This window comes from Sander lucioperca, chromosome 2 (assembly GCF_008315115.2).
Source record: "Sander lucioperca isolate FBNREF2018 chromosome 2, SLUC_FBN_1.2, whole genome shotgun sequence".
Classification (NCBI taxonomy): domain Eukaryota; kingdom Metazoa; phylum Chordata; class Actinopteri; order Perciformes; family Percidae; genus Sander; species Sander lucioperca.
In genome coordinates, this window is record NC_050174.1 from 5,824,153 (window position 1) to 5,843,988 (window position 19,836).

At 38.8% G+C, this 19,836-nt stretch overlaps 1 protein-coding gene across 5 annotated transcripts in view; it reads left to right on the forward strand.

Annotated features, from left to right (window-relative positions):
* Positions 1–1,125: 1,125 nt before the first annotated feature.
* Positions 1,126–19,836, forward strand: part of LOC116054282 (ADP-ribosylation factor-like protein 15) — a 124,663-nt gene continuing 105,952 nt past the window's right edge. For 2 of the 5 annotated variants that reach the window (XR_004896710.1, XR_004896709.1), the window contains exon 1: positions 6,767–7,155. Coding sequence is in view for 2 of the 5 variants with exons in the window: in XM_035998948.1 (XP_035854841.1) it covers positions 7,102–7,155 (54 nt within the window). In the remaining 3 variants the exon portion in view is untranslated. Of the gene's footprint in view, positions 1,517–6,764; positions 7,156–19,836 lie in introns of those variants that run through there. The other 3 variants (XR_004896711.1, XM_035998948.1, XM_031305764.2) reach the window with 3 other exon arrangements.

Genomic DNA, 19,836 nt, shown 5'->3' on the forward strand with positions numbered 1-19,836 from the left:
TGTTGCATTTTGTGCTGCTTCAAGCTTGATAATACTGTGGGAAATTGCAAGTGCATGAATGTGTAGGTCAGGGTCTTTAGCTTGGTGATGGTTTATTTGTTCAAAATAGAAAATAGAAGCAATTGTGATTCAATACAGAGCCACCTAGTGGTGTATAATGTAATTGTTTTTGGTAATATGATAACATTATTTTTGTAATTCAAACTTCTGTAAATTCATTTAGGAAACAACCTAATATTGCTATTTTTGAATGTTACTGAAAGTCTTTTATTTGATTTGATTGATTTACATTGTACTGTTTTATTGCATTTTAATGTTTTTGCTTGCTGCCTTTAATTTGTTAATCTAAATGTTGTATACAATTGGATGCTGTACAAGTTTATTATTACAAGTATTATGCCATACTATATATATACACACACACATACATATATGTGTGTATACACACAAGGAATTTGACCCCGGTTTGTTGTAGCTCTCTATGTACTTACACAGAATAGACATACAACCACAAAAAAAAAAAAACAGGGACACAAAGCTAAACATAAACATTTGACTACTATGTACAGATATAAGTATGTATATGAAAAAGTGTATATACATATACCCATTCACATGCATAAACATATACTTATACACATACATACATACATACATATGTATTTGACAGGTTTTACATGTTTACAGTATGTATTTAACACTAGGCCTATAGCCTACATATATATTAGCGATGCTGCCAGTTTACCACAAAGTCTGCCTTCTCCACTTGAAAACCCCACTGCCACACCTCTGCTATGTTTTATGATTTAACCCTGTAGATCTGGACATTGGTGATACATCACTTATAAGAGGACAAAGTCCTCTCCTCTACTGGGTAATGTGAGAGGGAGTATTATTATTAGGCTACTATTAATAATAAATACAGTTGACACATTAGACTCACAACTTACTTCTGAAATACAATTAAAACTGCATATGTCCGCTGCTATGGCATTCCTAGTAGAAATGCAGAAAAGTTTGTCTCAATCTCAACAAAGACTGTTTAGGTTTAAGCAGAAGTCAGTTCCTCCTCAGAATGAAAATAGCCACCATGTGTTTAGTCACATGACCACGCTACGTGCGCAAGACGACGTGCGTGACGTCGCGTTGTAGGCTTCGCTAGTTTCCTCAACCAAACACTCAATTGATATTGTGTGATAAAAACTAGAAGTCAACCGGTGGACGAGGGGTTAGTTAGTCTAAAAAAGCACACGAAACCCGCGGCCCTCCTCGATACAAACAAACTCAGTCGTTTCTGTGCTGGAACGTGTCTTATTAGCGAAGAAAACGGCGAAAATCCTTGCTTTTAAACCCACCAAAGGCTGGTTTTTATTTTGCTTGTTTGCTGAAAGGCGGGGAATACAAAGCGACTTGTGGTCAAATCTATCACATTTGGGACTTATTGAAGCAAAACGGGATTACTACAAAGCCAGTTCGTGCTGCTGTGACTGGTCAGCGATAGTACATGGATTATCTGGTAAGTAAATTAATCTAAATGCTGTATTATTGCGTATTCCAATCAAAGACTAACCTTTGGTTTCTTGCCAGTTGGGGTCCCTGATCATCAGATAGTGGTGTCACTCAGGTATGTGACCCTCAACTATAGGCTAGGTGTAGTACCGGTTCTTGTTGTGCTAATGTCTCAGGGCTCGCCTGCAGCTTTTGCCTATGAGTGTTATGTGAACAATAAATAACTGGTTGACCCAGACTCCCATCTTTTTACATGTGAAACAGACAACTTGCTAACTTACACCGTTGAAGTCCTGTGTTAGCTAAGTTATGTAACGTTATGTCTCTAACATTATGTATGTAGCATGAAGCTCTTATTTTTCACAAAACTCCTTGTTGCTGCTGAGGACAAAGCTGCACTTTATGTTGTATTAGGCTATTTGGAGTCAAAAGGCCATTGTAAGTGAGACCTTCACTAGTTTGAGATATTAGTCCCCCTGCATATTTGTAATACCCGTGTGACCAAAATAATGATTACAGTCCAGACCACTGTCAGCTTTAGCCTCGAAGATGATGGTTTAGGGGCCTTTGCCCATAATGTAGGGGTGGGATGGGTGCTGCTGAAAAAGTGCAACAATAGAGAGGAAGCTGTAACTGAAGGCTTTCTCTGGGAATTTATAAAGCCATAGGAAATTAAGAGTACACAGATATTGTGCTGTTGTCTCAGGGGAACAGAGGTGAAAGAGTGTGAAATGCAGAGGAACTTTCCCACCCAGTGTTATCCGCTTGTTTATGATGGCCTCCCAAGATTTTGGACCTAAAATTAACTTTGAACTTCTACTTCATTTGAGAAGTATCTGGCAACTGGTACCAGAACAGTTACACTGTAGTTAGGCTAATGCAAACTATTGTCTGACTTGTCTGTGGCTTATGGCCTTGGAGTAACACATCTTGTGGGGAACAAAAGGGGACCAAAGTGGCTCATTTATAGTTTACATGAGTTATTCTGTAATCTCAGTTTCATGCTGTTGGAAAGTACTTGGTACAGAGGAAAACACAGGAGCCACTGTTGAAGGGAGCACACCTTTGACATGAAATAATAGAAATTGATGTCACCCTCAAGCTCTCTTCTTTTTATCCTGGCAAAGTGCAATAATCTACAACCGCTAACACTGCCTAGGAAAATAACATTTTCTAGCTCACTTACCTAAGGATTAAAGATTTTCTGTGACAAACAGTTTTCTGTGGAAAGCACAGCTGTAACTCTGTAAACTGTTGGAGCCGAGTGCTTGGCTGTCCTCTGAGGTCAGGCACTCAATAGGCGCAGGGCCTCCTTTCCTGCTGTGCAACACTGGAGACCTGGCACAAGACCCAGGCCAAAACTACATCTCTCTCTTCTCTATAAATTTATTGGAACTTGTCACTAAACCCTTGATGAATGATGCTAGTCATATGTCCTGTTCATGCTTTTGGGTAAGGTTTTAGATCAGGTTTGACCTAAAAGGGTTTTTGGGATGAACAGGAATGGAATTACACAGATATTGCACATTGCTGGTTAATAACTGTGGTTGAATTATGACTGTAGCAGATATCTGGTTTATGGTGGATTGGGTTTCAACTGGGAGCTGGAGCATGTTGAAGGACTGTACTCCTGCATGGTCAGCGTAGTGTTAAAAAAGACCACACAAAACAGCAGCACCGACAGAGGAATTTGGTGCTAGCTGTTGCCATGACACAGCCTTACAAAATTACAAGTGCACCGTGTGGCCAACTCTTGGACCCTAACTTGTTGCTGTCTTCACCAGACAGGACAGATTCAATGTGTTGTGTTTGACATCAAAAAGAGGGCACTATTGGTTGAACCAAACTATTGGCTGTATTGTTAATTTCAAAAACCCATGCAAGAACCTACAGCATGCATTTTTCTCCTGAGGGTTTACTTTGCCTGATATTGCTTAATACACTGTTATAGTGGCATGGTCATATTTATACTACAACTATTACATTGCATTATTTGTGCTCAGTAATTGCTGAAGGCAAATGCAGTCTGTAGGCCATTTCTTCAATCTTACACAACATTTGCCTTTTTTGAAGAGATTATCAGCTATTTATTTCCGCAACACGAGTGACTAAACCCTCGGGTGGACTGACATTCAGGTCATTCTTGTAGCTCTGCCCTAAAGGAAGCCAGATCTGCATAAACAAATTATGTTAGAAAAAAAAGGATTAATTTTGTCTGGCGAAGAGCAACCAGTATGTTTTTTGTGGAATTTAGATTATGCCAAAGATTCAGTGACAGCAACCGCCAGGCATTGACCTCAAACTATATGGAAATAATGGGTGTGACAGTTAACTGAACAAAGAGCCTCATCTGCTAATAGGCCGGCCCAGAAAGAATAAACAGAAGGAGCGAAAAAGTGTGTAAGAAAGACTGTTTTAGTCGATTAGTCGACTAATCGGTCGTTTTGGTCTTAGTCGACTAAGATTTCTTTAGTTGATGACGCATTTTTTATGCTTACTCATGCTTAATTACTCATTTCCAAGAAACTTATGAGCACATTTCTGGTTCTGCTATCATTATACGGAAAGCGTTTTAGGATTCATGCTACTAGCTTACAGGAGTTTGAGAATGTTTGTGTTGTTGTTCCGCCGCAGTAAAATTGCAGCAACATACAGTACACATTTTTACCATACCATTTGTATGGCCTTTATTAGATAGCAGACAGTACAGAGGCAGACAGGAAACAAAGGGAAAGAGAGCGACATGAAGGTCCCAGACCGGAACCGACCTGGGGCAGTTATGTGGTATGCGCCTCAACCATTCGGTTTATCCAGTCAGCACTAAGCTCACACCTTCATGAAAATAAATTGTCTTAGAAGCTTGCATGTGTTTTTGGCTGACCAACTGTATTTCAGAGCAGAGCCCCTGTCCAAGGGTACACAGCAGGCTATAGCAGACTGACATCTCACCGCCATAACACAGAGGAAAGAGAGTTGATGTGAGGTTTTTGGCAGCATATGAATTCAGCTTGTTAGCCTATCGGATAGAAGGCTGGTGTTACTTTTCCGCTCAGTTTTGTCCCCTATCTGACCGTGTTCCACACCTTGCTGGTGCTGTCCCTGCCAAGCTCTTTTTCCCGAGGCAAACAAAAATGACCTATTGTATGCAGATATGAGCGCCAAAAGTCTTGCAAGATAGGTTTAACAATTGGGCTTTTTATATGTGGTTGGATATTACACTAATATTTACTTAATCCATTGGTAGAGCAGGTTTACTCAGGTTTCAGTTTGAATGGATGTGAATTGATTTAACCTAAACTTTGGACAGTTCCTCTAAACCTGCCCTTTTATTCAAAGTGCAAAGCCTCCAACTATACTGTGAAATACCAGTGTGAGCTCAACAGCATTCCTGAAGCCCCTTCCCTGATCTTAACCTGCCAGCAGCATGTCAGCCAGGTTTTTCTGCCTGCTGGCTAGCTCATTGTAGTGATTCCCTTGTGTCTGTGGAGAGTGCTAGTAAAGAGGCATTAGTGAACTGTTTTCATATTTTATTATTATTTTTAATTGCATTTCATTTCCTTTACATTCTCTCGGGCCATAACCACTCTCATTGCTTTTCCTCACTAGAAAAACAAATACGAAGGAAATGGATAGGAGAAGGGTTTTATTGTCATTGGTTTATGATTCCGCTCTTTTTTGTATTTGAAGATTTATGGGATGGGCCCATTAAAGCCATAAACAAATGCAGTTTGATAATCAGCTTTATCAGTGACTCAAACCTTTCATAGGAAGGCTATATATATATATATATATATATATATATATATGTATATATATATATATATATATGTATATGTATATATATATATATGTGTGTGTGTATATGTATGTATATATATGTGTATATATGTGTATATATATATATATATATATATGTATGTATGTATGTATGTATGTATGTATGTATGTATGTACGTATGTATGTACGTACATACATACGTATGTATATATATATATATATATAATTACTACAGTCAGACTGAATAAACTACTGTCAAACTAGGCTATCATATACTGACTTGTTACATGAGGTGTTGCATTACAAAAGAAGATATTTACTGTACAAACTGTACTGTGTATGGCATGTACTTTGTTGGATGAGGTTTGTAAAGGCTATTATTTTTTCTGCTAAGTTTTTTTTTTTCCAGAGGTATGGAGAGAGAAAGCAGTATGTGACAAAAGCTGGATTTTAACCCAGGAAGTCTTAATTACGTGATACTGGTCCTCAGCAAATGAGACATCAAGTTGCCCCAGTGCTTAGGTTTTAAACCAGATGAAAAACATGTTGTCAAGTCAATTTATTATTTATAAAGCCCAATATCACAAATCACAAATTTGCCTTAAGGGGCTTTACAGTACATACAGCATACGACACCCTGTGTCCTTAGACTTCCGCTTTGGATAAGGATAATCTCCCCCTAATAAAAACTTTAACAGGGAAAAAAAAATGGAAGAAACTTTAGAAAGAGCAACTGGTGAGGGATCCCTCTCCCTGGGCGGACAGACATGCAATAGCCTAGATCATAATCAGAGAGCATAGACAATCCAAATTACCAAAAAAAAGTCATATTGAATGTAAACCTAATATGTTGTGGTTTGAGTGACAACTGGGTGGACAGTAGGTCGTTTTTGGCTTCTTTAAATAATCTAAAATGAATCTTGAATTTGTCAGCAGATGACTTGAAACACTCATCATGCTTTCAAACTTTGAATTACTGCAATATCACATTAGGTGGAATCCAAACATGAATTAGTTTGCTTATAGGCAGTTCAAATGGAATTCTATGTTGCATGCAGTAGTATGATGTTTGCAGAAAAAAATCATCAATTTGAATTCTAGGCTACCTGTTGATGGTGTCATTAGTTGTCACGTACCGTTATTGCATTACAGTTGAGTACTCTATATTATAACTGCGATAGTCAGCAGGTGGTTGCAGCAACGATTACTATACCAAAACAAGCAGTTTAAACACGACCCACAGTTCTCCCTGAATAGACTACTGACAAAGCGTCCCACAACAGTTATTGAAATCTCCACGACCGCTGTAAACTCCAGTGGTCGATCCCTTCATCCTCCTCTATGCTGAAAGCAATGGTTTTCATACTTCATGAAGCTATCCGTACAGTATGGGCATAGTGTGTGGGTGGGTAATGGTGACTAATCCAATTTGTAGTCTCATTCTGGATCCCTAGTTGTCCCTGAGCCCTTAATCTCTGTGTAGAGAAAGATCCCCACAAACTAATCTCAAGCTTGTGTCTGTCTGCTGATCCGTGTGGCAATAGTGTTTTATCTTTCTATCAATGGATACGGGGCGTAAACACAAGACAACCTTCAATCATGCTCACCTCGCCGCTTACAAAACCCCTCTGCAAAGCTCAGATTTGAAAGGAAAAGGCTTGTGGATATGGGCTGCCGACAGTGAGACATTGAAGGGCTGGACTCATGTAGTTGACAATGTTGTGCTCAGCTACTCCTGATCCTCCTCCATCCATTCATTTACTCCAGAGGCTTGGCGTGTTTGTTGCCGGGGGTTACGCTGGTTGCTGAGCACAATGTCGGAGCACATGCAGCTCTCCCTTGCCTTGTGCAGGATTGGGCTTTACACGGTAAGGAAATGCATACATGCGGCTATCTGTTTGTTAGAGAAGGCAGGGATGTGGTGTGCTTTTGCGTGTGTTGAATTGAATATTGTTAGTTTCACCGTGGGTTAAGCTTTACTTGTTGTGTTTTGAAACAGATATAGACCAAACAACAGTGCTTCACTGTTGTTTGTTCACTGGAAGAAGAGTGTGCTCCGTTTTATTTGATTGGGTGTTAACATAATATTAAGGTGGAACAAGTGGACGTCAGTACTGTGAGATTTAAGTTAAACCTACAAGCTGTCTTTGTTTCTATTCTCAGAGAAACCGCCTTTTACTCAAAGATAGCTTATGGTCCCTTTTTTCCTGCAGCTCCTAGCAACTGGCTTGGTCAATGGTTGTAGTTCAGGAAGCCTTAAGTACAGTGCAGTTATGAATGGATCCTGGAATATTATGCCACAGAGGCCATGGTGGAAGTAGTGTTAAAGTTATTTTTGTTTTGTTATTGCAATGATACTTGCGTAAGAGTGGTTAAAAATGAATGTTCATCAATAACACTGCAGTATAATATATTTGATGATAATTATCTTAAATGTACACTCAACATTGATCAGTGTGCACGCTACTGTACTGTAATAATTTCGAGTAAGACAAATTTAACTTTTAAGGCAAATTGTTGCCTTTATCATCATCAACCTTTATTTAGTTATCGGAGGTACAATTGAGGGCAAGCCCTCATTTTAAATGTAGCCAAGATTAAAACATGTTTTATTAAAGGAAGAAAATAAATACACAATACAATTTAGAACACAATACACAAACAGTGCAGAAATTGTAAAAAAAAAAAACAATGACTGGAGTAGAAACTAGGACATGCAACATATAATTATAAAAAAAGGATCAAGATAAAATCAAGAACATTTAAATTACTAAAAGCAATTGAGACCAGAAACAGGACTATTTAACACCATTGCTCTACATTGCCCATATGTCGGAAGACAATGTAATGTACAGTAAGTGATTGTTGAAGCCTCTTAAGTAAGAGCAGGTTGTTGGATCATGTGTGATAAGGGCCGGAGTTCCACTCTAACAGTGCAGCAATGTAAGGAGAGAGCATTCCGTTAATTGCCTTAAAAATGAATAGATAACCCATGTTTATTTTTTTGTACTGACCCTATGTTCGAGTAGAACTACGTGAAGCAGGTAATTAAAAATAAATAAATCCGGCTCCTCTGGCACCACCTACAGCCTGTAGTGTGATTTGCAAAAATCCACAGCTCCCTGTTCAGATGCACTCAGGACCAGGGGGGGGTGACTAACTGCGTATCCATCCCTGCTCAGGCACATACAGTCATTCTCCCTTGTGGGGGGAGGGTCTTAGGAGACCGTTTTGGGCTTTAGCGGAAAGGGGGGAGGGACAGAATTTGTCGATCTAAGACCTAAGTCCTGGATCTTGCAATCCTACCTAGGGCACCTTTAACCACAGCTGATGACTCATGTTGCGTATTGTTAGGTCCCCTGTTATTCCCGGACTAGCTGGTGAAGCTTCCTCAATAAACATCAAACAGCGAGGCTTATTTTGAGTAAGAATGTTTACCTGTAAACTATTTCTTAATGCCCATGATGCCCATTTAAAATGGTATCTCATCCATGACTCGTCTTTTCAGCCACACATGAATGAAATAAGTGGAAATACAGAAGATGAGTATTATCTTTACTAGGGATGTCCAGATCCGATCACGTGATCGGAAATCGGCCCGATCACATGGTTTCAGATCGGAATCGGACGTTACCTCCCGATCAGGACTCGAATATATATGTATATATTAGGGCTGTCAAAATAACGCGTTTATTTCGATTAATTAATCTGAGAAAAAATAACGCAGATTAATCCATTCCGTATTGAAGTTTGACCTGGAGCCGTTCTAGCCACCATTCGACTGTAAAATGAAGGAGGGAGACGAGAATGTGCTGCCTGGATCATTTACTTGTAAAAATCTTCTTCTTGCCAACCCTGGCTACCGAAATCTGGTGCCACTGATATGTCTGCTCTTCTCTCTGGTGCTCTGAAACAGACGATACAGGCAACACAAACACCGCTGCATGTGACGCTAGTTAACACTATACTCGACAGCAGCTAACGTTAGCCTACCGCTAGCTAGTTAACACTATACTCGACAGCAGCTAACGTTAGCCTACCGCTAGCTAGTTAACACTATACTCGACAGCAGCTAACGTTAGCCTACCGCTAACTAGTAGCTGGATTAAACACGGTTACAATGCTGACAGCTAACGCTGAACGGTGTAAAGTTTGACTGTGTTTTACTGTAGAGGACTGTGACTCAACAGCGGGATGTAACAATCTGCAGCTGCCGAGCTGCCGTCGGACAAACAACACAGACGGGGCGTTCAATGAAACTGGTAAACTACAGCTTCGTGGTGCATTTGAAGTTATTGTAAATGTCCTTGGTGGTTGTTTTTGTCGTTCAACAGCAATTTACTAGTGAAATAAGTTATTGTTATACATTATTATTAATGTATAACTATTAATGTTAACATTTAATTTTGACCATATGGCCTTAGCAATAAACACGCCGTTCTTTAATGTCACCAACTGTTGTTTAGTACCCTTTGTTTTCTTTTCTTTTTTTACTTTCTTAAAAAGTATCGGTTCAGGCACCGTTAATTATGTATGCGATTAATTTCGATTAATTAATCACAGAGTCTGTAATTAATTAGATACATTTTTTTTATCGATTGACAGCCCTAGTATTTATATTCTCATTCTTTTTTAACACATCTATAGTTATGCGGTGGCACAGAGTTAGACCCTTTTGACTCCACACAGAAACAGCAACGCGTGCGGCATGACATCACTTTGTTGCAGAGACGCTATTGGTTAAATGCCGGCAAAGTAGAACACGGAAGCAGCTTGAAGCGGAAAGCGCGAGTATGTCTGCGGTCTGGAGGTATTATAAAGTTGATGACAACAACATTGCCATAGCAAACTGTGAGATATGTAACAGAAGGGCTCTGTTTGTTAACAGAGTTGTTGAATGTTAAAATAAGGTGAATTAAATAAAAAATAAGGAACATCCTGGATCTGTTTTTTCGCTCTTCTTTGTTCTTTTTTTATATATTATAGAAGTATCGGATCGGGACTCGGTATCGGTAGATACTCAAAATCAAATGACTCGGACACGGACTCAAGGGCAAAAAAACCTGATCGGGACATCCCTTATCTTTACTGTTCCTCTAATGAAGTTCTCTGTTGTCTTTTTGTGAATCAGTTTGGCAGATACATTCAACACTTTCTATTTATGTGTGTGTGTATGTATTTTTATTTACTATTGTGGTTTTAGATACTGTGGGTATTTCATGTTTTGCTGTATTGTTGTTTATCTTGTCTTTATGTGTGTCTGCTGGCTGTACAAATAATTGCCCCTCGGGGACAATAAAGTTACCTTGACCTTGTGTACAGCTATGATACATGGCAAGCACAGCCTATAGCAATACTGTTCATGACTTGTATTGAATATGTTGAAAAAACACAAGATGGTTTAAAGGACTAGTGTGCAGGATTTAGTGGCATCTAGCAGTGAGGTTGCATATTACAACCAACTGAATACCCCTTGCCTCACCCCTTACCAAGTGTGTAGTGAACATATGGTGGCCTTCAGGTAACTTAATGCGAAAGGTCCTCTCTAGAGCCAGTGTTTGGTTGGTCCGTTCTGGGCCACTATACAAACATGGCGGTGCTACATGGAGGGCTATGTGGAAGAACACCCGCTCCCTATGTAGATATCAAGGGCTCATTCTAACGAAAACACAACGATTCGTAATTTGTCATTATACACTAATAATAAAATAATTATGATTTTTTGTTTCCATTTCTGCCTATAGATCCCCCTAAATCCTACACACTGCTCCTTTAAGACATTGTAAAGGATCAATTCTCAAGATATTGAAGATTTTGAAGGCTGATTTTTGCCTAAACGGTGCCTGAACCGTTACTTTTTAAGAAAGTTAAAAAAAAAGAAGGGTACTAAACAACAGTTGGCGACATTAAAGAACGGCTTGTTTATTGCTAAGGCTATATGGTCAAAATTAAATGATTTAATAATAATGTAATAACTTTGTAATGTAACAACATATTTTTGTTGTACTGCACCACTGTCTCTCACTGCTGCAGATCCTCTTTTCACCTGGTCTCTGTTTTAGCTACAGAGTGAGACCTCTTTTCTTCTTCTTCTTCTGTACTATCTTTGATTGTACTCGCACATGTGCAGTAGCTCAGATGTAGATCATGTCAGCTAGCTAGCTCCATAGACAGTAAAAGAAAGGCTGTTTCTACAACTTCGGTCAGTTACAAGGCAGGATTAGCTGGGAGACTTCTAAATGAGGGCGCACATGTAAGTAGTTCTTTTGTAGATTGTGGTGAACTTGTGTGTGTTGTAGCTGTGCTTTGCTATTGAGAACGAGGTAGCATGCTAGCGTTAGCGTTAGCATGGTAACGCTAACGCTACGAGTTAATGGTTGCGGTTAGCCTGCTCGTTTCGGCTTGTGACGTCACAAGCCGTGCCGATTTTGAACAGCTCACCCAGAGACTGAAGGCAGGACACATTCAGAAACCGTATCTCACTCTAAACAGCATGGATGGATTTTTTTCAAAGTTTGTATGAGTGTGAAAGCACCACAGACACAACATAACACCCCAAATCCCAGAAAAAGTGTTTTTTTTTCATAATATGGGCACTTTAAATCAAAGCTGAAGACCTTTCTTTTTGATGCTGCCTTTCTTTAAATAATTGTTCATTTCTTACTGCACTGTAACTTTAATTCTCGTATATTTTTAGTTTTTAATATGTTAAATTGTTACTGAAGTTACATTGTTGAAAATTGGAACTGTATGACAATCTATAAGCATATAAAGACAATTTAAAAGTGAGACCGGGGTGACCAGCCCGTTCTGGGAACGGCGAGGATTGCAGCTGGATTACGTGTATAGAGCGACGGTTTATACATTGTCCCATACTAGTGTCCTAAAATCTCGTATTTTTATCTGTTTTTATACTTTTTTTATTGTTTTTAACTGCTCTTTAATGTTTTATGTGAAGCACTTTGAATTGCCCTGTTGCTGAAATGTGCTGTACAAATGAAGCTGCCTTGCCTTGAACAAATATTCCCTAGATTATCTCCTTTATGTATACATTTCTAACACAAAATGCAGCTTATATCAGACCATGTTAGATCAGTGCAATACTGCAGTTAGCTTTTGGTTAAGTTCTTGGTAAGAGCAGGTGCCTTGGGACATTAGTGACCATGTGCTGTGGTTACCATAGCTGCTGCTCTTTGGACCCTGTCTTAACCATTAAGGGTGTAAGTGATCGTATTAGGCACTTCGTGGTCACCTCATTTTGTTATTAATGGAGTGGAAAATGGCCGTTCCACTGATTTGCTCCCCAGGCCCTGGCCACATCAGTCTCAAGGCTGGTTCATGCTAAATTTGGAAAGTAACTTGGTTGCACACTACCTAAAACCTGAAACAACATGGATGCTGCAGCAGCACCTCCATGCAGGACTGGTTGAACAAAAAGGAACTAAATTGATTTAAATTGAAATTCATGATTGTTATCTCAGTAACTTGGCCTACATTACATTTCTGCAATGATTAAAAAAAATATTTAGGTATTGCAGATTGTAGTTGATGTACTTTTTTTGATAGGACAGCTTAGACACAAAAGGGGAGAGAGAGGGGGAATGACATGCAGCAAAGGGCCGCAGGTCGGAACCGAACCTGCAGCCGCTGTGGCGAGGACAGAGCCTCTGTACATGGGGCGCACGCTCTACCACGGTGAGCTACCCAGGCGCGCCGTACTCTCTATTCTGATTACATTACATTTCACATTTTCACATTTTTGTAATTTGTGTTATGAACACGGTTATGGGTTTATAGGTTATAAAAATGAAAAGCTAACTTTCAGAAATAGTGCAGAATACAAGTGTCTCTGTATCATTTTGCTTTGTATATTTATATATATATATATTTATATATTCACTAGTCTTTTGCTGAAGGCTGTATTTGACACCGGAGAGGCTGAGAGTTGTTTTGAGGATGTTTTGTTCCTTCTTTTGGATCCTTCGTTTCTTGGGTTTCCGTACTGTGTCACTGCTTGGGGCTTACCTTTTTCCTGTTACCACAGGCCTGATACATGTTTGTCTCCACTCACCAGCTGTGACTCATCAGCAACCTCCTCATCTTTTCAGCCATATGATATTGGCTGAGAGTTGTGATCGTTATCATTCCCAGTCTCCTTTCTGTTTTTTCCTTTCTTGCCTTTAGGGTTGAGACGAAACCAGTCCTTTACTGTTTTCAGACAGTTACTATATATCATGGTTCATGCTGTCTTTATTTTTTGCTGCAGCATAGTAGCAGTTGACGTTGCTTGTGTTCTGTTGTCAGCAATCCATGCACAGGCATCCCAACAATTGTTAAATAATGTTTCCTGGTACAGTTATGTTATCCTCGGTACATTTGTTTTTAAATCACACATGACCTGGAGCCTGATTTAGGATTTTCATCTTTGATCAGAGTTAAAATGGTTCAACCCATCTTGCAACTTAATTACAGGGTATCTCTTTTACCACTGTTGGTCAGCCTTCTTGGCTTTGAATAAATAACTGCTAGACATTGCCAAATGGCTTCAAAGTTCAAAAAGACCCTTTGGTGAGTGTACAAAGTGGGAAAACAGAAATGATTGACCATGGTGCGCCTTGAGCTGTGACGTTGAATTTCTGGTGTGAACAGTTCCATTTGTTTTGGAAATATGCATGCAAAATTTTCAAAACAAGGGCACACTTTGTATGGTGTAGGAGTATTTCCATAGCTGTTGCCAGTTTTATGCACTCTGGTGTGCTACCTCATTTTAAATAGGTGTGTAGTAGCTAGGCTAGTTATGTAAAACGGTTTTAAATTATAATAACTTGTCAAATGTAAAGTGTAGAATGCATTATACATTTATATATGAACAGGTGTTGTCACATTTTAACCTATTTAAATAGGACTTTTTTTTTTTTAAATATAGTTTGACAAGTTGCTCCACTGTCTGACAGCCATTTTATTATTTTCTAGAGAAAGAGCAGGACTGCAGGTTGGCATATTGATTAGGAAGTAACGCCTCATCTTGAAGTCCCTCTGTTGATGCCCCTGTCACTAAGACAATGACCAAGACACTGTTGTCTGTACCAGCAGCAAGGACTGTGATGGTGTGATTAACCTGAGCTTTGTCCACTCTGTAGAGAGAGGAAAGTGAAAACAAATTTATGATGTTCTAGATTTCTGTTGTGCTAGCAATAGGAGCATCACAAAAAAAGCAGATTTGCTTTATGTACAATGCAAATTAGAACCAATCTGCAGGGGTGCACTGCTTTGCGAGTACATATGTAATTTTGTAGGTGGTGACAAATTTATCTCAAAATTGTAGAGGCTATAAAACAATTTTAATTTTCAATGTTGGTGTGAAAAAGAAACCTTTTGATCACATTTAAGAAGAAATCAAAGTAGCAGTTTTTAGAGGAAGTCCTAACACCTACCTTTTGAAACTGGGAATTATAATTGTTACACAAAAAGTCATACTGTTTTCAGGAAGAGGTATTTTTAGCGCTCATGAGATACCTCGGGCATTGGGTGTAATTAACCACTCATCTTGTTAAGACTTTATCTCACTGATTGTAACATAAACCTAAAACTCTAAATGTTCCATACGAATTTGTTTGTTTTTTAGTTACCGAAATACAGTTTATAGTACTATACACATTTGTGTTTTATTTTTTATTATTATTATCGTTTTAGTGAATTGAAAGCTTCCTTGAGCTCAGATAGAACTTCAGAATTCAATGCCATAACGGGTTTAGGTTTTTTTTTTCTTTCTCATAAATCTCTAAGAGTTATTGTATTATTTTTTTTTTTTTTATGTCATAGAAATTTCTTTGCACAGTAAATAAACCCTTCTTCTAACAGCGGGAGAGCAGCATATGTTTCCAACTTGCTTCCGCCCTTTTTGAAAGGCAGGATGGGAGCAGCCATTGCCCCATCCTGGGCCATGAATATCCCACACTTAAAAATAACCACAGGACCTGGTGGGATGATGATTGAGAGATCAGCAAGGGTCAGCCACCCACTATCGAGCACTGTTTCCTAAAACCTGGCTGCCAGTCCTTACCGGTTTGTTTTGTTGCGTCAAGGACATTTTGGAAAGGAATTTGGCTCTGGTTTGTTTAGGAAACAACAAAGAATAACTTCCTGTTGGAGATGTATTGGCTGACAGAGCAGGGCGACGCCACCACTGGCCTTTGTGTACCATGTATACCAGGAACTAGGAGCAGATGTTTTTAAGGGCCACATTATTTCTGTTGCACGTATTATGAGGTAGTCATGCCCATCAAGTTGTAGTACATTTTGTGGACTTTATGAATGATTGTTTTCAGAGGTGTGGTTCCATTTAGTGAAGCTGCAACCCACGTCTTAGCAGTCAGAATATGGGTTGGATTCTTCATAGGACACAAAAGCAGTGAGACAGTAAGTAGCAGAGCAGGTTCAGGAGCAAGCAAATGTTTGGAGGTTAAACCAAGCAATTTAGAACATGAAAGAATGGAATAGCAACAGTTAAATATGGGAAATTGGTAAAATTGTAACTGCAACATAGGGGGAAGTCAGGGAAGACAAAATACACTTATGGAGGTTGGGTGGTCATAGAGGCAAGACGGTAACATGAAGGGAGTTTAAGGTGTGTTTAAAACATGCATTTAGTGGTAAAATAATGGTTCACTGGGTTCAGGCCCATTCACACCAAGAACGATAACTATAACCATAACTATAACTATAAGGGTATGAGCATCCACACTGCTGAACGATAACGTTCTGTAAACAGTGGCGTGACGCACGCGCTGCACGCTCTAGCTGATAATACATAATACACCAATACAGCAGATGTTGCAACATAAGATTACAAGAATATCTGTAGTAATATCCTACATATTCGCAGATTCAAGTACATTTTAATGAACCAAAAAGTCTCTGGTGGTCCCTGCAGACGCAGACACCGCTGCCTTCTCCAGGCAAAAGCGGCCACAGAGCTCCAGAGAGCCACAAAAGCACCAATACATCAACAAATATCTCCGCAGTGTCATCTGCTGTGTCATGTTATAAATTCAGATGGTTATTTATCGGCTGTCAGTCTTTTACAAAAACAACTAATAACTACACTATATATACACTATATATATATATATATATATATATATATATATATATATATATATATATATATATATATATATATATATATATATATTCAAGAACATAACAAAATAGACAAACTATAGACCCAATAAACATATAAATGACAACACCATAAACCCATTATACACGTTTCTTCTACCCATCACAAAGCCCTATAGGAGTCCTCCAGAAAGCTCAAGTACCTTCCCCATTTTCCCGTGTAGACATCCAGTCTGGCAAACCGTTTGTATGACATCTTTTTAAACGCCGCCACACTAGCCATCTCGTAAGCCCACTCTTGGATTGACAGTACCCCTTCATTTCTCCATCCTCTTAAAAAAATCTGTCTGGCTATCATTAGACTAGTTTGGACCGCACTTCTTATGTGCTTATCTATTTCGCTGAGGACTGATCCATCTCCTAGAACAAATAATCTTGGGCTGAATGGAACCTGGGTCCCTGCAATCCAACATAGGTTATCATGTGTCCCAGTCCAAAATTCCTGGACCTTATCACTGGACCATAGGACCCAAGATTACAGCTATGTTGCGTTAGCATGTATCTACTTAATAGTTAGCAGTATGCTAACTTTAGATTGTAGTGGAACGAAGCAGCACTTTCTACTGTCAAAAATCACAGATAAAGGCTTTTGAACCACACAATACCAAATCGGACATGTTTCAGCAGTAATGCGACCCGGAATTTAACAACATTGGCAGCCAAGATGACATTGTGTACTGTCGTTAGCCATGTAGCTACTTTAGTTAGCAGTTGACACTAATAGAATAAAGGCTTTTAAACCAAATACTACTAACAGAAAAGAGGGGAGAATTTAACGACACTGGCAGCCAAGATGACATTGTTTACTGCCGTTAGCATGTAGTTATATGGGACAGTGTTAACACCGCAGTGGCTTGAAAAAAAACACTCCAGTCCTGCCTACTTGGAGCAGATGACCAATCATAGAAGACCGGCTTAGAGATGCGTAACACTTAGCCGAGAGTAGAAAAAACTGTTGAAACCAGAGTGTTCAGAATAGTTGGAAATCTCAATGTTTTAGCTAACAGGGATTTCTCTAAAATACGTTTACCTCATTATTTTTGGTCATGTTTAACATGAAAATCCAAAATTATAACATTGTAGATATGACAGAAAACACGGAAAATCATAATATGTGACCTTTAAACCAGACAGAAAGGGAAAAAAAAGAAAATATCTATTACCTTTTGTATCACTGCTTAAGAGAAGCGGATAAGCGGTAATATAAATATATGCAAATATTTTTTATTTCAAAAGTTTAACTACTGAAGAAGTCTCCTACTTCAGAGAAAACTGTATTCCTAGTGTATGTGCACTGGATGTTTCAAGTTTCCACATTACACTTGTGGAAGTTGCATATTGAAACACAATTTGCCTCCAAATGCGTTGTGACAAAATCATCTCGTATGTACGGGTCTTAAACTCAGGTTTTAGGTTGAGCACAAACTTTCCCCCTTCAGCAAATAAATATGAAACAAAAATTCAAATGTAGTTTCAATACAAAACGTGTATTTGTTACACCTTTATGGCACATAATCATTTATTGGTTTAAGTACATTGCATAAATCTGCTCTGCTGGCCTATATTTTCGGAGGCCTCCCTTATTATTCCCTTGAATCTGAAACCTCTGCCTGTAGGCTTTTGTTGTGAGACCCCTTAAAGCGCCTTTCTGTTATACAATAGTCTTTGTCCCCATGACATGACCAATCTTCACCCTAAGCTCAGGGCCTAAAGCATATATTGTAATATGCTTATCCACAAGACATTGAAATACATGAGTGGATTGCAAATTCGTTAAGCAGTCAAAGCCAGAGGGCCTCTTTCTTTTTAACATCAATCTTTTTTACTACCACTCATTGTTAGTTCCCAAACCAAATGTGACTACATCTCCAAAAAGCAACAGGAATTGGTATTTTTTTTCCTGTTCCTCTTACAAATGTTTTTCATAATCCTTATTCTATATTATTAAAAGTGTTTTTTCAAATTTCGTGGAACAATTAGGTTTAAACTCAGGTTATGTGAAAACCATATCTTTGTACCACTTTTTTTTTACCTGGCTATTGGAATGAAACCACAAATTCCTAAACAACTAAACCTGATATCTGACACACACACACACACACACACACACACACACACAACAACACATTGATGCTCATTTGTAATCAGTTAAATAACAAAGGTCTCTCTGGGTCTTTGTCTCCTGGAGCCAGGCATGGGAATACAGCTTCTGCTTAAATAAAAACTGTTTAAATGTACTCATGTACTGTAACTACTTCAGGACGCTCGGACACTCAGAACACAGAAGGAGTTGCAACAGGATGAAGCTACATGAAGTGGTTAGGGTTAGGTTAGTCTATATCCTCAACGTTCCACTTCCGGGATTGCTCCGTTGCCGACGGAAGCAATATCACGTTGCGCAATATTATATCGAAAGTGTTGCAATAAATATGCAATATTTTGTTTATTTTATGGAGCGCTGCGTCCCGTCCGTTGGCTGTGTGGCTTAGTTGTGTTTGATTTAGAGCCCGCTTGAAACGCTATAATGATCATGTTTCATTGGCCAGTTATTGTGCCACTTGCACATGTTAGTGCATGTCAGCGCACGGGTCCACTACGTGACAATCCCTGTGTAACGTACCATGTGTGTGCATATTTCGAGAGAGTGACAGTGTAAGTGAAGAAATGGATAGAGACAACAAAACGGAACGAATCAGACAAGCGAAAGAAAAGTTGTGTCCTGTTCTCTTTATTTATTTATTTTATACTGTACAACCAGTAAAACATGTCCTGTTCTGTAGACATGGTCATTATTTATTTATTCATGTTGTACCAGTCCAATATGACTGTCAGTTGAAATAAACCTTGTGTTGTAAGAAAACTTGTTTAATTTGTTATGAATCTATTTTGATGCATTTTCCCATAACTTTTGTAATTTTACATATGTTTAAAAATATAGCAATATTCATAATCGATATCGCAATATCACATTTTGTCAATATCGTGTAACCCTACATTATATCTACATATCTACCAAGTTTGCCCAGTAGCAGTCATTGTAATAGAGACTTCAGCATGAAATGCTACAGTCACAGAGGAACAATTCTCCACCTAATGTGTGACAGTGACTGTGACTGAATGACAATGGAGCTGGTGCAGATCATGCTCCAATTACTATTTCTGACAGCTCTATTTTAACTCAGCATATAACAGGCATCCCTCCTTGTTAAGCACAAGCAATGAAATCAGTTACTGCTGTTCCACAACCGCAAAATCTGGTCTTATGAATGTTTTTTTGTAGAAATGCAACTGAGAACCCAACAAGTGTCGAGCAACAGCTACTGTATGTGTTAACTGTCTGGCCTGTGAAATGAAAATGTTATACAACT